Source organism: Thalassophryne amazonica, chromosome 4 (genome assembly GCF_902500255.1).
Source record: "Thalassophryne amazonica chromosome 4, fThaAma1.1, whole genome shotgun sequence".
In the NCBI taxonomy this organism is placed as follows: Eukaryota; Metazoa; Chordata; class Actinopteri; order Batrachoidiformes; family Batrachoididae; genus Thalassophryne; species Thalassophryne amazonica.
This window is the reverse complement of record NC_047106.1, coordinates 86,608,295-86,625,949: the sequence shown is the minus strand read 5'-3', so window position 1 is coordinate 86,625,949 and position 17,655 is coordinate 86,608,295. Positions and strand designations below refer to the sequence as shown.

General features: G+C 40.6%; 1 protein-coding gene across 1 annotated transcript in view; it reads left to right on the top strand.

Annotated features, from left to right (window-relative positions):
- The first annotated feature begins 296 nt into the window (after positions 1-296).
- zgc:101731 (SNARE_SNAP25N and SNARE_SNAP23C domain-containing protein) overlaps positions 297-17,655 on the top strand; it is a 79,239-nt gene continuing 61,880 nt past the window's right edge. The window contains exons 1-2 of the mRNA XM_034168210.1: positions 297-319; positions 8,234-8,403. Coding sequence (XP_034024101.1) covers positions 8,332-8,403 — 72 coding nt within the window. The 5' untranslated portion in view covers positions 297-319; positions 8,234-8,331. The remainder of the gene's footprint in view (positions 320-8,233; positions 8,404-17,655) is intronic.

Genomic DNA, 17,655 nt, shown 5'->3' with positions numbered 1-17,655 from the left:
CTCAACTTTAAGTAACAGGGGTACTATAACTATTAAAAATAATAAAATGAATACAGTTGTTATCTCTGATTGTGTTTGATTTGTTGCGCTACTCAGTTTCGACGGTGTGTAGTGGACTTGTTTTTGCTTTTTGTTTTCCCCGCCCTCCTGGCGGCTCTGGGCGTTTGATCTGTGTGAGGGGCGGGGCCCCAGCAGGGCGCGAGCCTGTCGCGCGAGGCGCGCGGAGATGCTGAGGAGCAGATGGTTCGAGCCGCAGATTTCGACCTGTTCAGGACGGAAAAAACCTCAAAAGAGTCAAACTGAAGGAAAACCCACGAAGGTAAGCGCCTACTGTGTTTCTATTAACTTAAATTACGTGTAACTTTCAAGTTAAGCGTTTGTGGAGGAACAGCGTTAAAATAATAAACATTTTATTTTTAAGAGGTACTTTTGAGACTTGTTCAAATAATGAAATGACATAAATTGAAGAACGTGCACAATAATAAAGTCCAAAAATCAGTCAAACTCAAATAATTACTTTGTTGTCCTTTGTAAATGTGGTATAAACACTTCAAAACAGATAAGATGACTTTCTGTCTCTCTGTCGACCACAAGCCGGATACACAACCACTGTGTTAGACAACAGATGACAGGTGCACCTCTGTGTGCACGCACGTAGGTGGGAAAATTAACAGCAAAGGATGTGAGACAGATATGCATCAGATCAGACATCTTTTTATGGTAAATTGATCTGTTGTACCAACAGCAAAGTCAACCTCAGCATCTTTGAAAAATACTACATGTCATCACAGTTGGGGTGGTGACCAAGTGGTTAGTGTGCTTGGTTTCAGTGCAGAAGGTTCCTGGTTCAAACTCCACTTCTACCATCTTATGTTATCATCCCTGTTTGTGAACAGCCTGGAGCCCACAATTTTTCATATGTTGTGTTTTTTTTCTGAAGATTCATATCCTGATAGGCAATAGGTGATTACATTTTCAAGGTCATAGGTCAAAAGGCAAAGTCAGGAAAAATGTAAAAATCCTATCTTTAACATTGAATGGATTTTCAAAAACTCATAACTCTGTCAAAAAGATCAAATTTCTTTTTTTATTTGAGAGCGTTATGTAGGATGGCATCCTTTATTGAGTGACAAAGTTTGATCGGGTGTCGCAGATCATTTATGTAGTTCGTTAAAAATTGGTCCGCCCTGCCTCCACTGCGCATGTGTCAATTCGGAGCTCTGAGACAGTCTCTTCACCCAAAGCAATCAAATGGATTAATGGGATTATTAACCATTAGATGACAAGGTAAAACCTCTTAAATCATTCTAAAGTCAGTTTTAAGCAGAAATGAGGCGATACACAGTGATGCTTTGAAATGACGATGCACAGTGAACGCATCAGCTAGCTGCGGTGCTCTAATTGCTTCCTCTGTCTTTTATGATGAAATAATGCTGAATTTATGTGGAAATGATTGTTGTACAAAAGCTTCATATATCTGCCACTGTGATAGATGATGAGTGGAGTGCAGTTTGAAGCAGAAACCAGGTGATAATCAGTGAACCGCAGATAATGACGCATGTGCAGTGAAGGCAAGATGGACCAATTTTTAGGGGGACCAATTTTTAGGGGGACTATTCGGTCGGCGACGCTGGATCTGATTCATGTTACAGATTTTGTGGCCATTTAATTTTAACGTTAAAAACCCCATTTAATGTATATTTTACATATATCTGAATCAAACATGCCCCAATCACTCATATTTGAAAGTGAAGCGCACACTGCCACTCACTATCATCTGTCAAAGTTTGATCTGGATCTGATCCAGACTGTGGATTTTGTGGACATTTGAATTAATATTGAAAAGACCATTTGGTGTACATTTTGCATTATATCTTAATCAAAAGTGCCTCAATCACTCTCATTTTTTGCCAGTGAGGTGCAAACTGAGTTTGATCTGCATCTGATCCGTATTGTGGATTTAGCAGATATTTGATTTTAACATTAAAAACCTTTTTGATCTATATTTTGTATTATATTTTATCTTATGAAAAACCACTTCTAACAGGACTTTGACCTTGAAAATTTTTTCCAAGGTAAAACTTTGTGGAATTGGAAACTAGTGTTGGTGGAGGTTCGTGCTCTACGAGTGAGGTGATCTAGTTCTCTCATTATACAAGCTTTGCTTAATTTATTACCAATTTACCAATTATCTGTATCTCAAAAAAATTGAATGTGAAAAAGTTAAATGTTTTTTCAGGTATTTCAGAGAGTGAAAGCTTTACATATTTTTGTTTCAGTACATAGAAACTAAGATGTTTCTGTCATTTTTTTATTTTAATTTTGATAATTATAGCCTTCTGCTCCAAAAAAAAAAAAAAAAATAGAACATGCATATCTCAAAATATTAGAATATTTTATTTCAAGTCACCATTTATGTAGTTTGAATGCCATGAATCTCTCAAATCTGGTTCAAAACACACAACCACAATCATGGGGAAGACTGCTGACTTGACAGTTGTCCATTATACAAATAATAAATGTTTATGAGTTCAATGGTACGAATATTTCATGAGGTGAAAGATGGAACATACCATTCAACAAGGCGATGTTCCATTGAAAGAATGTAAAAGCATTCATTGTTTGTTTTATATAACGGCTAAAATAGTTGCTTGTCATTTAATATTTTATTAATTTATAGACAACAGAAAACGGACTTACATTTTGGTGCATCACTGCTGCTTAATAGTCCAACATGAACTTTAAATAGGAGTCCAAAATTGTTCTCAGACGAATTGGAAAAGCAGTTGTTGGTGAGGCCGTGCACTGACTTCCTGTACTTCCAAAAAGAAAGAAAGAAAAAAAAATCAGACTGTGTACTTCCTAGGTGCAGCGAAAAAATCACATCAGAAATTAGTCCAGCTTTTCATCCTAACAGCTCTTCATACTTCCAGATGGCTTACAGCGTAGTGGATTTGTTTGTGTGTGTGTTTTAGAAGAATTAGCAGCATCAATTAGCTCCTTCAAATTGTCCTCCATCAGCAAAACAAACTCCACATGTTTAGTGGGCGGGGTTCGCAGCGTGTAATGGTACAAAATGTATGGAACCAGATTTGCACGCTAAATGGAACCATATTGCATGCTAAGTGCAAGGCAACACAAATGGGATGAATAATCCATGTCAGTTGACATAGAAAGCACCAATCAAATGACAAGGATCCACTCAGCTGTTATACAAAAGACACAGATACCATCTGCAAAGAGGGTAAGCACCAGAAGGTCATTGCGGAAACCTCTGGCTGTTCACAGAGTTCAGGATCAAAGTATAGTCATGGACAGTTGACTGTGTAGAGCAGGGGTATTCAACTCGTTCCAGAAAGGGCTGAGAGGGTGCAGGTTTTCTTTGCAACCATCCACTCCAGCAGGTGATTTCACTCATTAACATCACTTTGAGCAGATGGAATCAGATCTGATAGATGTGATCACGTAAGTAAGTAAACTTTATTTATATAGCACTTTTCACAGACCAGGGTCACAAAGTGCTTCACATGATAAAATCGATAAAGACAAAATAACACATACAAACATTTAAAAGAAGATCAAGCTAAAATGCAGTTTTAAAAAGGTGAGTCTTAAGTTGCTTTTTAAAAGCATCGACAGAGTCTATCGAGTGAAGGGAGCAGGGAAGCTCATTCCAAAGGCGTGGCGCCACGGCTTTAAAAGATCTGTCCCACATCTATCAGAATAGATCTCACACACACACACACACACACACACACACACACACACACACACACACACATATATATATATATATATATATATATATATATATATAATATAAAATATGCTTCCTCCGGGTGCTCTGAGTTCCTTCCACATCCAAAGACATGGATTGAAAACTCAAAATTGACTGTGGGTGTGGATGTGAATGTGTTTGTCTGTCTATATGTGGCCCTGCGATAGATTAATTGGGGTAAGCAGGTATAGAAGATGGATGGATATATATATAAAACCTTTTCAAAGTTTTTTTATTTACTTAAAAGTATTTGATGTAACATTGCCCCTTGAAGCTAAATAAATAAAAATTACTAAAATATTTGTTGTACAAGAGTAACAGATTGTATACACTATCACTTGGGTTTAAAAAAAAATGTTTTTTTTAGACATCTAAATGAACTGCACATTGTGGTTTACTATATATGGTTCTTTCTAATGGACTTGTTAACAAGAAAGAAAGAAAGAAAATTGTCTTTAACCCGACAAAGACCCTATTATTTATTAATCACTTTTTAAGAAAGCTTATGTGCTATTAGAAGAGGTCCTGAGAGAGAGAGAGAGTGGCTAATCAGTGCAGCTCAGGTGAAAATGTAAATTCCAAAAATGTTCATACTTTTGTGGTTCCTTTGACTCAAGATAAAGATAATTGCTAGCCAGCAAGGATGCTCAGACTAGTACTGTATCCAGGGTGGGTTTGTCCCTTTAGATGATGGTACCAAAGTCTGATTTTACTTCTGTCTCAGTCTGGCAGAGCAAGCTGTGGGCTTCTGTTTGGATGTTGTCAGAGCTTTTTGTTCATCTGACTGTACTTCTTCAGACAGGACCCATCTTTTATCCTACCCTAATGCACCACTGCTTGTTGGCTAGCATCTTTTCAGAAACTCACAAAGTACAGCAAACCAGAAAAGTGCAATTTTGATGATGTGACCACCAAACATAGTCAAATGACATGGCTGATGTTATGATGTTGTGACAGCCCCCTCCCATTTTGAAATACTTAAGGACACACACACACACACTCCCATTTTCATTTTTGAAACTGAGTGTAGCAGCTGTACTCTCTTTCACATGTGTTGTGTTTCTATTGTGACTTCTCCCTTTGCCTCCCCTTGGGATGTGAACTCGTGATCTCCCACAAGGGAAGCAGATGATCTGACCACTCAGCTAAAAACCTGGCCTCTAGCGTTGAGTGGCTAGAGTATCCTTTAGCTGTAGGGGGAGTGAGGCCTATTGACTGTTAGAATGCCTAATAGATTCTTGTCATTTGATTGGTGGTTTGTATGTCATGTGATATTGATCATTTGTTCCATTTGCCATTGTGTTCCATTTACCGTGAAATTTTGGTTCCATATGTTTTGTACCATTGCACGTCCCGACCACCACATGCTCACACTAGCGGCAATGGACATTAGCTTAAAACAAACAGTGGCCCGATACAGTGCTCAGACTCACTGGGTAATGGACAGGAAGGCTGGATGCGCCGAGGGGGCTCGAGCGCGAATGGAATGTTCCATTCAATGAGGCACAGTGCACTCAAAAACATTCATTATTTGTATGCTATTGCACTGCGACTCCTGCTGGCCTCCATCACATAAGTATAGCATTTTACTCTGTTTGTTTGCAAACTGAACGCATGCATCACTTTTGCATATTTATGAAACATTAAAAACAGATGCAAGAATGCAAATAGTAATAGGCTAGTGTTAGATTAAGGATAGGGCTAACATAAAGATAGTCTTAGGTTAAGGCTTGGGTTAGTCTGATTTGGGGGTGGAGTTAGCCTATTTTTAGGGGTGCTCAAGCACCCCTAAATATGTTTTAGGCACCCCTAAAAGAAAAAAAAAATATATATATATATATATGCTTCTATACTACTATTTTTTTTAAACAACTTATTTCATTATGCCAAAATATGTATTACAAGAACACAGTAATTTGATCGTCTCCCCTTCTTGGGCAAATGGTTCAATCCACAAAACGCGCCTACATTCATCTCTCTCTCTGCTCTGGCATGTGTTTGTGTCGCATGGTGCTGCTGCGGGTGGCGCTCATTTAGCAGAGGCGCTGTCCTGTGAGTGCTGGTGGTAACCTCGCCCAGCCGCACTGTCAAGTGATTTTTGCGAGGTATTTATTCACAGTTTATGTCTCTGAATGTGAAGAGCAAGTGCAACTTTCTGAAAAGTGCTTATTTTACTCTCCTAGCTACCTATCGCAAAACACAATGTATTGCTCTACAAATTAGTGCGCGCTGTGCGTGGTCAAATGTAAGATTGATTCAGTGTTGTCTTTTTTTCAACTAAATCCTCTTGTCAGCTACTAAATGGTGCTGCCCTTCAATCTGTGTAGCTTCCATTAACAAATCACTCTCCTACATCAAATACCATGTACACAGATGTGACCTGAAATGCTAAAACACAAAAACTAAACTAAACTAAAACACAATCTAAGTAATGCCTAAAACTGTCTAAATGTAATTGAAAAGTGATACCAGGGTGAGTGTTCTGTACTAAGTACTATGACATAATAAGTTGTTAAGATGAAATAAAAAATCTTCAATAACTATAGGCTCATAAGACTAATATAAAAACAAGGATAATATACATTACTCAGCCTCTGAATATTTCAGACCTGCTCCTAAGTTGCACTTACTATTTGCCGTCACCAAATTAGGATATTAAATTATTTGTTATATAAACTGCACCAGAATGCAGGAATTTTATGTATGGGCCGTTATCCATTGCTAATATGCATTTTTTTTTTTTATCATTCTGACAATGAATGCAGCTTTTACAAGCAATGTTTTCACTCTGAAATCATGGGAAATTGTATTTCTGGACATCTAGATTTTAAAAATTTTATAAATGTGCTAAGCACCCCTAAAACTGGAAGTCTAAAATCGCCTCTGTTCTGATTTAAGTGTTAGATTAAGGTTTGGTTGATTTTCGCATTAGGTTAAGATGAGGGTTAGCTTAAGGTGAAGGTTAGGTAAGGTTGATGTAAGAACTAGGTTAAAGTGAAGCTTAGGTTGACATGAGAGTTAAGTCACAGTCAGGGTTGGGACAAGGTGAGCATTATGTTAGGATAAGGTTAGAATTAGTTTGAGATTAGGGTGAGGTTGAAGATACGGATAAGTTGAGGTTAGGGTTAGGGTGAGATGAATGTCTGTGTAGTATCTCACTTTGTCTACATTTATTGAGCTAAAATATCTGTTATGTGTCGGACGCAGCTCGGAGAACCGACCAGCGTTTGAAGGACCCAGTATGAAATAAGCAGAGCACGGTACAAAGGCTAACTGAATTTAATACATAACAGTGATGTGATACAAAACAACAAAAGAGTGCGCGGTCTGGCGTGGTGGTGATACGGTGCGCTCCCAGCAGCGCTAATGGTCCGGAGCCAGAAGCCGTTCGGACCCAAGGACCCCGCCGACACCCCCCAGGTGGCCGCAACAAACCGAGTCTGTGAAAGAAGGAACCATTATGTGAGTCCACACTCTACACACAGAGAGACCACTCAAAGGTGTACATAAACAGCAAACACTTCCTGGCTTAATTACTAATCAGCTTCCCAACCTGCAGGCATGGAACATCCAGTTCACAAAACTCCACTGCAGTGGAAGCCGATACATGACTAACGTACAGCTCAATATAATAAGGTGTGAGGGACACCACATTTACTGACTGTATAAACGTTAGTCACAAAATCTAACGTACCTCAGGAAGTGTGCTGACGAGCGTGAGACCTCACCCCCTCCTCTTTCACAGACCATGCATCAAACCCTGGACGTTCTCTGCATCCACTGATGATGAGATGGCTCCCGAGACGACGATCTCACCCGTCTGGTCACAAGGTCGAGTCTCTGGCAAATACACACTGTGTACTCCAGTCTTAAATGCCACCATGTTCCAATCCATGTAGATGCACCACAGCTGTGAGTCCTGACGAGCCGCAGGTGATCAGGGTGAGGTCCTGATAAACTCAGCTACACAGCCACTCAGTCCCAAATGCAAGCCACCTGGAAGGAAAAACAAAAGACAGAAACAAAAAGGCAGCCAGGCCCCCCAGCCATATAACAATATCCCAATGAAAGAACACTAACCGTACAGTTTTGTTGTATAACATGTATTGTAGCCACTTTGTGTTCATCATCCTCATACTATCAACATCAATTTACAATAATTTCAAAAGCACACATATCCTGATACAAAATGCTGTCAAGCAGTATTAGAGAAAAAAAAAAACACACAAACAGAACCAAAAAAAATAGGGAGTAGACTGTCGTTAATTTTGTTGTTACTTTAATTTTCTTCATATGCAGAACATCCACTCTGAATGTGAAAATCTCTCTCATGGTCATCTTGAACATGTGTGACACAAACTCATGCTTCTGTGTGCACAGCAAAGGCAGCCTGTCTTTGTATCTCACTGGATCATTCTTTCTTCAGTCATTATAAATAAACACTGTGCCCTGCAGGTGACAACCCCACCTGATGCTACTAGGTAATCTGGTCAGCAGGTACTGAGCACGCAAGCGCACACAGTGAGGCTAGACTGGCCTCACAGGCAGCCGACATGGCATCAAACCCACCCATTTTAACTGAGGAGGAGGAGCTACAGAGGAGAGCCAATCAAGTGACAGATGAGGTAAGCAACTGTTTTTGTCTCTGCAACTAAATCCAGAAAATATGCACAATTTGCTGAATATAAACTACAGGGAATTTCTAATTTATAAAACACAGTTTGAGCTAAATCTGGATTGGGCCACTGCCATCTGAAATACAAAAAATAATTATGATAATTGTATCAAAGGCTAGATACACTGAGTGTACAAGAGATCAAATGGAAGGGAATAAAGACTATCAACATCAGAGGCAGGTTCAAATCACTCTACCACATTGTGGATGAGAGGGGTTAATCCTGAAGGCAAAGCAGTTGTTAGAGGCGAACTGAATGTCTGACAGAGTGATGTGGGTGACACTGAAAAATGAAGGGATGGTTATAAATGTCATCAGAGCATATGTCCTCCACGTGGGATGCAAGATGGAGGAGGTGGAAGTTTTTGGGATTGGTGTTAGATGAGATATTTGAGAGTTTACCCAAGTAAAAAAAGAGTGGTGATTTGAGTTGAATTCAATGGGCATATTGGTGAAGGGAACAGAGGTAATGGGTATATGTGTTAAGGAAAGAAATGTTGAGGGTGGTGGATTTTGCAAATGGATGGAAATGGCTGGACTGCATACATGTTTTTCAAAGACGGGGCACAGGGAGACTTTTACCCTCGGATCAGATTTGCTACAAGTAACAGAGGCAAAGTGAACAGCTGTCATTCATTTTCCAACAGAGTGGTGTTTTGCAGTGACAAGAGACAAATGCTTGCTCTGCCATCAGCTAGGTGGGGCCTCAATAGACAAGAACTCTGTTTTATGCAAATGTTGAGCAATGCAGGCAGCGTGAAGTCAGCCTGACATACGTTAGTTGCTCGCTCAAACAAAATAGTCCAAGATGGCAGAATACACTCAGAAACAGCTGTATTTCTATATAAATTCAGTATGTTTGGCATTTTTCTTTTATACGTATTTTGTAAATGTTAGCGGTAAGTAAACACTTTTAAATCTAAAAGAAACTGTTTTTGTAAGTAGATAATACCTCTGAGGTGATTTACAAGACTTCTTATGGAGATGTTAGCATGTTATCTGACAACAGCAATGTCACTGTCACTGAAACAAATCAATCAGACTTTGGTTTCATTAAGGGTCCCTTCACACATAGTGCTAAGTTTGGACAAAGTGCACACTTAGTTCGCATGACACAGGAATCATGTGCAAACCGTGTCATGTCGTCCTTGTTGCCAATGCCTCGTACACCTGTTGCTACAACTATTTGTGCACACAAGTGGCTGAAAGACAAAGTGTGCGTTGTGCGAACCCATTGCACCCTCTAGCAGCAGGTGTTGACCAAATTCCAGGTGACACGCACAAACATCTAACACCGCTCGCATGGCACTTAGAAAATGTGTGCCCAGTGGCACTATTGGCACAACAAGAGACTGCAGGCGACCACTCCCGTACTGCTGTGAAATTTGTCTAAATTCCTCACGACTGTGACTTTGCAAATACACACACTGACACGTGTGTGTGTGTGCGCTCCACTCACAGGAGGCATGGCTTCCGACAGAAGTAGGTATAGTGATCTGTCATTCTGGCCATTCCAGCTAGACAACACCTACTGTGTTTGGACAGTCATGGACTCACAACTGTCCACTGTGAGGCACATGTGTCTGATTGCTGTATTTATGTGGACATAAATAAAAACATATATCGCCATGGTGGCGACAAGCTACAGCAAGCGAGCACGCACATGGAGTGGACACTGACAGCCCCCTAGGTTGAAACAGACCGTCAAATCAGAACACGCAGCGGGCGATCTGACTGTCATGTCACCCACGTGAGCTCTGTTTCACATAACGCGTTGTCTATGCTGCGGCACTCTGTCTACAAGACACGTGTGCCAGGCAGAACAAGGGCACGGCTGACTGGATGGACCTGACCAGCAGATGTGGACATCAGAGCACACTGCTTCTCATTGATGTCATTTTATGACTGTATGTCAGTGACCATGGGTCATCACCAGAAGAACAGATGGATCATATTTGTATTGCTCATTTGATAAATGCGGTGTTTGTATATGGTGTGGGATTTTAATTGTTTTTTTTTGTAATACTTTCATGTCCTTCCTGATATGAGGCAGCTTCCTGCAGCTTTCAAAGAACAGTTCTGTAGCTCAGTGGCAAAGTTGCTGACTGGGGATCAGAGGTTTTGAAAGGCACAAGTTCGTGTCCCTGGTGGTGTGTTTTTTTTTCTTGCTTTTTTTGTTTTGTTTTAATTATTCCACATAAGTGCCGCGATGTGGACCCACAGGTACTGGCTGGTTTTTATTTTGTTATTTCTTCCACATAAGTGCCGCCATGTGGTGCACCTGGTACTGTTCCTGGTCGTCGGACACCAGCACGTACACGAACTCGCGCACCCGTTGTGTGAGTTCGTGCATGCCTGCCCGTCGGCGTGATGTTTTGTGCACGTTGTTTTGTGTGCTAATTTCAAAGTTTCGTGCTGTTTCGCCATTTTTGTCCAAACACCATCCAAACTTCACAGTATGTGTGAAAGGGCCTAAGGAGATACCATGGACCAGGAACACCCATCAAGTGACACATACCGACTGTTTTTCGCACTCATTTGTAGCTAATTCATAGGGTTATAAGAGTGGAGAAGTTGCACACAGCAGGACTATGTCCTAAGAGATGGAAGCTGAAAGAGATTGAAGACTTCAAGACGGTGGCAGGGGGAAGTGTAGGTAGACAACAATGGATGGTGGTTTTTAGGATAATGGAGCCGAACAGGAGGAAGACAGTGAGAAACAAACGAGAAATTAGATTGGTGAAAGTAGGAAAAGAATGAAGAAGACTCGTGTGAAATTCAGGAAGGAGGTGTAATAGACATTTTGGGTTGGGGAAGAAGTGCCGGACAACTGCATAACTGTGACAAAGTCAATCAATCAATCAATTTTATTTATATAGCGCCAAATCACAACAAACAGTTGCCCCAAGGCGCTTTATATTGTAAGGCAAGGCCATACAATAATTATGTAAAAACCCCAACGGTCAAAACGACCCCCTGTGAGCAAGCACTTGGCAACAGTGGGAAGAAAAACTCCCTTTTAACAGGAAGAAACCTCCAGCAGAACCAGGCTCAGGGAGGGGCAGTCTTCTGCTGGGACTGGTTGGGGCTGAGGGAGAGAACCAGGAAAAAGACATGCATGGAGGGGAGCAGAGATCAATCACTAATGATTAAATGCAGAGTGGTGCATACAGAGCAAAAAGAGAAAGAAACACTCAGTGCATCATGGGAACCTCCCAGCAGTCTAGGTCTATAGCAGCATAACTAAGGGATGGTTCAGGGTCACCTGATCCAGCCCTAACTATAAGCTTTAGCAAAAAGGAAAGTTTTAAGCCTAATCTTAAAAGTAGAGAGGGTGTCTGTCTCCCTGATCTGAATTGGGAGCTGGTTCCACAGGAGAGGAGCCTGAAAGCTGAAGGCTCTGCCTCCCATTCTACTCTTACAAACCCTAGGACCTACAAGTAAGCCTGCAGTCTGAGAGCGAAGCGCTCTATTGGGGTGATATGGTACTATGAGGTCCCTAAGATAAGATGGGACCTGATTATTCAAAACCTTATAAGTAAGAAGAAGAATTTTAAATTCTATTCTAGAATTAACAGGAAGCCAATGAAGAGAGGCCAATATGGGTGAGATATGCTCTCTCCTTCTAGTCCCCGTTAGTACTCTAGCTGCAGCATTTTGAATTAACTGAAGGCTTTTCAGGGAACTTTTAGGACAACCTGATAATAATGAATTACAATAGTCCAGCCTAGAGGAAATAAATGCATGAATTAGTTTTTCAGCGTCACTCTGAGACAAGACCTTTCTAATTTTAGAGATATTGCGTAAATGTGTGAAAGTGGTGAGAGAAACAGCTAGGAAGGTACTGCAGTCTTTATGAAAGTATGGATGAACAATTTGTGTGCTCTGACTGGAGGGACTGTCCCTTTAATGACACCTGGCGTACCTGGTTGCCATAGCGATGACTGGTCTCCCAGTGCAAGTGTCTACAGAGAAATATCAGGCATGGATGAGCACTGTTTATACACACAGTATGGGGCGTTGCAAAAACCCATGCTCTCAGGAACATAAAGGTTACTGAAGGTCAAAGCCATTTGTCTCCTCCTCATCATCACCTTGGGGGGGGAAGTGTGTGTGTGTGTGTGTGTGTGTGTGTGTGTGTGTGTGTGTGTGTGTGTGTGTGTGTGTGTGTGTGTGTGTGTGTGTGTGTGTGTGTGTGTGTGTGTGTGAGTGACATTACAGCGTTATCTCAGGTTGTCATGTCTGCTCTGAGTTGCGTTCAGAGGAACTGCAAAAGTCTAATTTGTATATTTTATTTTAACAGATAATTATATTGCATATTATAAACTCAAGAGTAAAAACACACCCTCTGTAAATTTTTTGTTCCAATCCTCAGATCAGTCAGATGATCTGTTTAATTTTATATTTGATTGTGTACTAAAAACACTTTTAGTTGGAAGACGTCTAAGGTTCCTATCTCAGAAGAATTAGTGATAAAACATGTAAATGAGCGACAAACTCGCAGTTGGTATCTCACTGAAGTGGTACAAACAACACATAAGCGCATGCATGTCGTCCGAATGTCAGCCGTATTTTGCACAGACTTGTGTCAAAGATCAATCAATCAATCAATCAGTTTTTTTATATAGCGCCAAATCACAACAAACAGTTGCCCCAAGGCGCTTTATATTGTAAGGCAAGGCCATACAATAATTATGTAAAACCCCAACGGTCAAAACGACCCCCTGTGAGCAAGCACTTGGCTACAGTAGGAAGGAAAAACTCCCTTTTAACAGGAAGAAACCTCCAGCAGAACCAGGCTCAGGGAGGGGCAGTCTTCTGCTGGGACTGGTTGGGGCTGAGGGAGAGAACCAGGAAAAAGACATGCTGTGGAGGGGAGCAGAGATCGATCACTAATGATTAAATGCAGAGTGGTGCATACAGAGCAAAAAGAGAAAGAAACAGTGCATCATGGGAACCCCCCCAGCAGTCTACGTCTATAGCAGCATAACTAAGGGATGGTTCAGGGTCACCTGATCCAGCCCTAACTATAAGCTTTAGCAAAAAGGAAAGTTTTAAGCCTAATCTTAAAAGTAGAGAGGGTGTCTGTCTCCCTGATCTGAATTGGGAGCTGGTTCCACAGGAGAGGAGCCTGAAAGCTGAAGGCTCTGCCTCCCATTCTACTCTTACAAACCCTAGGAACTACAAGTAAGCCTGCAGTCTGAGAGCGAAGCGCTCTATTGGGGTGATATGGTACTACGAGGTCCCTAAGATAAGATGGGACCTGATTATTCAAAACCTTATAAGTAAGAAGAAGAATTTTAAATTCTATTCTAGAATTAACAGGAAGCCAATGAAGAGAGGCCAATATGGGTGAGATATGCTCTCTCCTTCTAGTCCCCGTTAGTACTCTAGCTGCAGCATTTTGAATTAACTGAAGGCTTTTTAGGGAACTTTTAGGACAACCTGATAATAATGAATTACAATAGTCCAGCCTAGAGGAAATAAATGCATGAATTAGTTTTTCAGCATCACTCTGAGACAAGACCTTTCTGATTTTAGAGATATTGCGTAAATGCAAAAAAGCAGTCCTACATATTGTTTAATATGCGCTTTGAATGACATATCCTGATCAAAAATGACTCCAAGATTTCTCACAGTATTACTAGAGGTCAGGGTAATGCCATCCAGAGTAAGGATCTGGTTAGACACCATGTTTCTAAGATTTGTGGGGCCAAGTACAATAACTTCAGTTTTATCTGAGTTTAAAAGCAGGAAATTAGAGGTCATCCATGTCTTTATGTCTGTAAGACAATCCTGCAGTTTAGCTAATTGGTGTGTGTCCTCTGGCTTCATGGATAGATAAAGCTGGGTATCATCTGCGTAACAATGAAAATTTAAGCAATACCGTCTAATAATACTGCCTAAGGGAAGCATGTATAAAGTGAATAAAATTGGTCCTAGCACAGAACCTTGTGGAACTCCATAATTAACTTTAGTCTGTGAAGAAGATTCCCCATTTACATGAACAAATTGTAATCTATTAGACAAATATGATTCAAACCACCGCAGCGCAGTGCCTTTAATACCTATGGCATGCTCTAATCTCTGTAATAAAATTTTATGGTCAACAGTATCAAAAGCAGCACTGAGGTCTAACAGAACAAGCACAGAGATGAGTCCACTGTCCGAGGCCATAAGAAGATCATTTGTAACCTTCACTAATGCTGTTTCTGTACTATGATGAATTCTAAAACCTGACTGAAACTCTTCAAATAGACCATTCCTCTGCAGATGATCAGTTAGCTGTTTTACAACTACCCTTTCAAGAATTTTTGAGAGAAAAGGAAGGTTGGAGATTGGCCTATAATTAGCTAAGATAGCTGGGTCAAGTGATGGCTTTTTAAGTAATGGTTTAATTACTGCCACCTTAAAAGCCTGTGGTACATAGCCAACTAACAAAGATAGATTGATCATATTTAAGATCGAAGCATTAAATAATGGTAGGGCTTCCTTGAGCAGCCTGGTAGGAATGGGGTCTAATAAACATGTTGATGGTTTGGATGAAGTAACTAATGAGAATAACTCAGACAGAACAATCGGAGAGAAAGAGTCTAACCAAATACCGGCATCACTGAAAGCAGGCAAAGATAACGATACGTCTTTGGGATGGTTATGAGTAATTTTTTCTCTAATAGTTAAAATTTTGTTAGCAAAGAAAGTCATGAAGTCATTACTAGTTAAAGTTAATGGAATACTCAGCTCAATAGAGCTCTGACTCTTTGTCAGCCTGGCTACAGTGCTGAAAAGAAACCTGGGGTTGTTCTTATTTTCTTCAATTAGTGATGAGTAGAAAGATGTCCTAGCTTTACGGAGGGCTTTTTTATAGAGCAACAGACTCTTTTTCCAGGCTAAGTGAAGAGCTTCTAAATTAGTGAGGCGCCATTTCCTCTCCAACTTACGGGTTATCTGCTTTAAGCTACGAGTTTGTGAGTTATACCACGGAGTCAGACACTTCTGATTTAAAGCTCTCTTTTTCAGAGGCGCTACAGCATCCAAAGTTGTCTTCAATGAGGATGTAAAACTATTGACGAGATACTCTATCTCCCTTACAGAGTTTAGGTAGCTACTCTGCACTGTGTTGGTATATGGCATTAGAGAACATAAAGAAGGAATCATATCCTTAAACCTAGTTACAGCGCTTTCTGAAAGACTTCTAGTGTAATGAAACTTATTCCCCACTGCTGGGTAGTCCATCAGAGTAAATGTAAATGTTATTAAGAAATGATCAGACAGAAGGGAGTTTTCAGGGAATACTGTTAAGTCTTCTATTTCCATACCATAAGTCAGAACAAGATCTAAGATATGATTAAAGTGGTGGGTGGACTCATTTACTTTTTGAGCAAAGCCAATAGAGTCTAATAATAGATTAAATGCAGTGTTGAGGCTGTCATTCTCAGCATCTGTGTGGATGTTAAAATCGCCCACTATAATTATCTTATCTGAGCTAAGCACTAAGTCAGACAAAAGGTCTGAAAATTCACAGAGAAACTCACAGTAACGACCAGGTGGACGATAGATAATAACAAATAAAACTGGTTTTTGGGACTTCCAATTTGGATGGACAAGACTAAGAGACAAGCTTTCAAATGAATTAAAGCTCTGTCTGGGTTTTGGATTAATTAATAAGCTGGAATGGAAGATTGCTGCTAATCCTCCACCCCGGCCCGTGCTACGAGCATTCTGACAGTTAGTGTGACTCGGGGGTGTTGACTCATTTAAACTAACATATTCATCCTGCTGTAACCAGGTTTCTGTTAGGCAGAATAAATCAATATGTTGATCAATTATTATATCATTTACCAACAGGGACTTAGAAGAGAGAGACCTAATGTTTAATAGACCACATTTAACTGTTTTAGTCTGTGGTGCAGTTGAAGGTGCTATATTATTTGTATAGATGTCTGCATACATATCACGTGAGTGCCTCTCAAATGTCGCGCGGCATTCTTGCAAATGTTAAGCGCAGCTTTCGCAAATGCAAGTGTAGCGGCTTGCTCTGCATTGTGTTTTTGACTCCTCCCACTCTGTATCCTTGGGACGCAAATCCATGATCTCCAGCATGGCAAGGAGACCCTCTAACCAGAAAGCTAAAACCCAAGGCTCTGGCTTTGTGCACCAGAGAATCCTTTAGCTGTTGGGGAGTGAGAATTACTGACTACTATTACATGGCTCCTGCTGGCCTCCCACACACAAGGATCTGCTGATTTACGGTGAATGCCATGCAGCACCCTCAGGGAAGTCTTGTGGTTTAAATGATGATAGTTTGTGCACAAAGTATTCAGCTGGTATTATTCTGGTATTATATGAATAGATGCAGTAGAAATTCTCCCGACTGTCCCCAGTAAGGAACAGCCCTGTAAATAATAATAAACTAAAAATAAATAATAAATAAATAAATTATAATAACAAAGTCTACTATGGCTCCATAAAGAAGAAAAAATACAATAGGAAGAAAACTGAACAGAGCACTAACCCACTTGTAGGATGGTTTCACATAGAATGAAATATGTAATGTCCAGCAGTCCACACCATCGAAGAGCTCCTGGCTGTCACTGTCATTCATGGATTCCGTGTCTTTTTTTTACATGCATGACAACATTGAGATGTTGTCATGCATATAAAAAAGGCTACTCTGTGCTTTGAAAATATTTTACAAATATTGAATCATCATAATTTAAAAATTCATATTGCCAAGATTTGTAAAAGTATTTGCCTTTTGCAGTGTTTTGCAACCAGCTAAAATGAATGATGACTGGGAAAGTAATTTTTGAGTTGCATGAGATTTTTCTTCAATAGAATATGCACCGGGCAGCACTGTGGTTTAGTGGTTAGCACTGTTGCCTCACAAGAAGGTCATGGGATCGATTCCCACCTGTGGCCTTTCTGTGTGGTGTTTGCATGTTCTCCCTGTGTTTGTATTGGTTCCCTCCGGGTGCTCCAGCTTCTGCCCACATCCAAAGACATGCAGGTTAGGTGAATTGGAAACTTTAAATTGTCCACAGGAGTGTGTGCGGGTGTGAAAGTCTTTGTCTGCCTACATGTGGCCATGTGACAGACTGGTGTCCTGTCCAGGGTGTACCTCGCGTCATGCCCTATGACTGTTGGGATAGGCTCCAGTCCCCCTGCAACCCTTAATTTGAGTAAGCGGTTGAAGATGAGT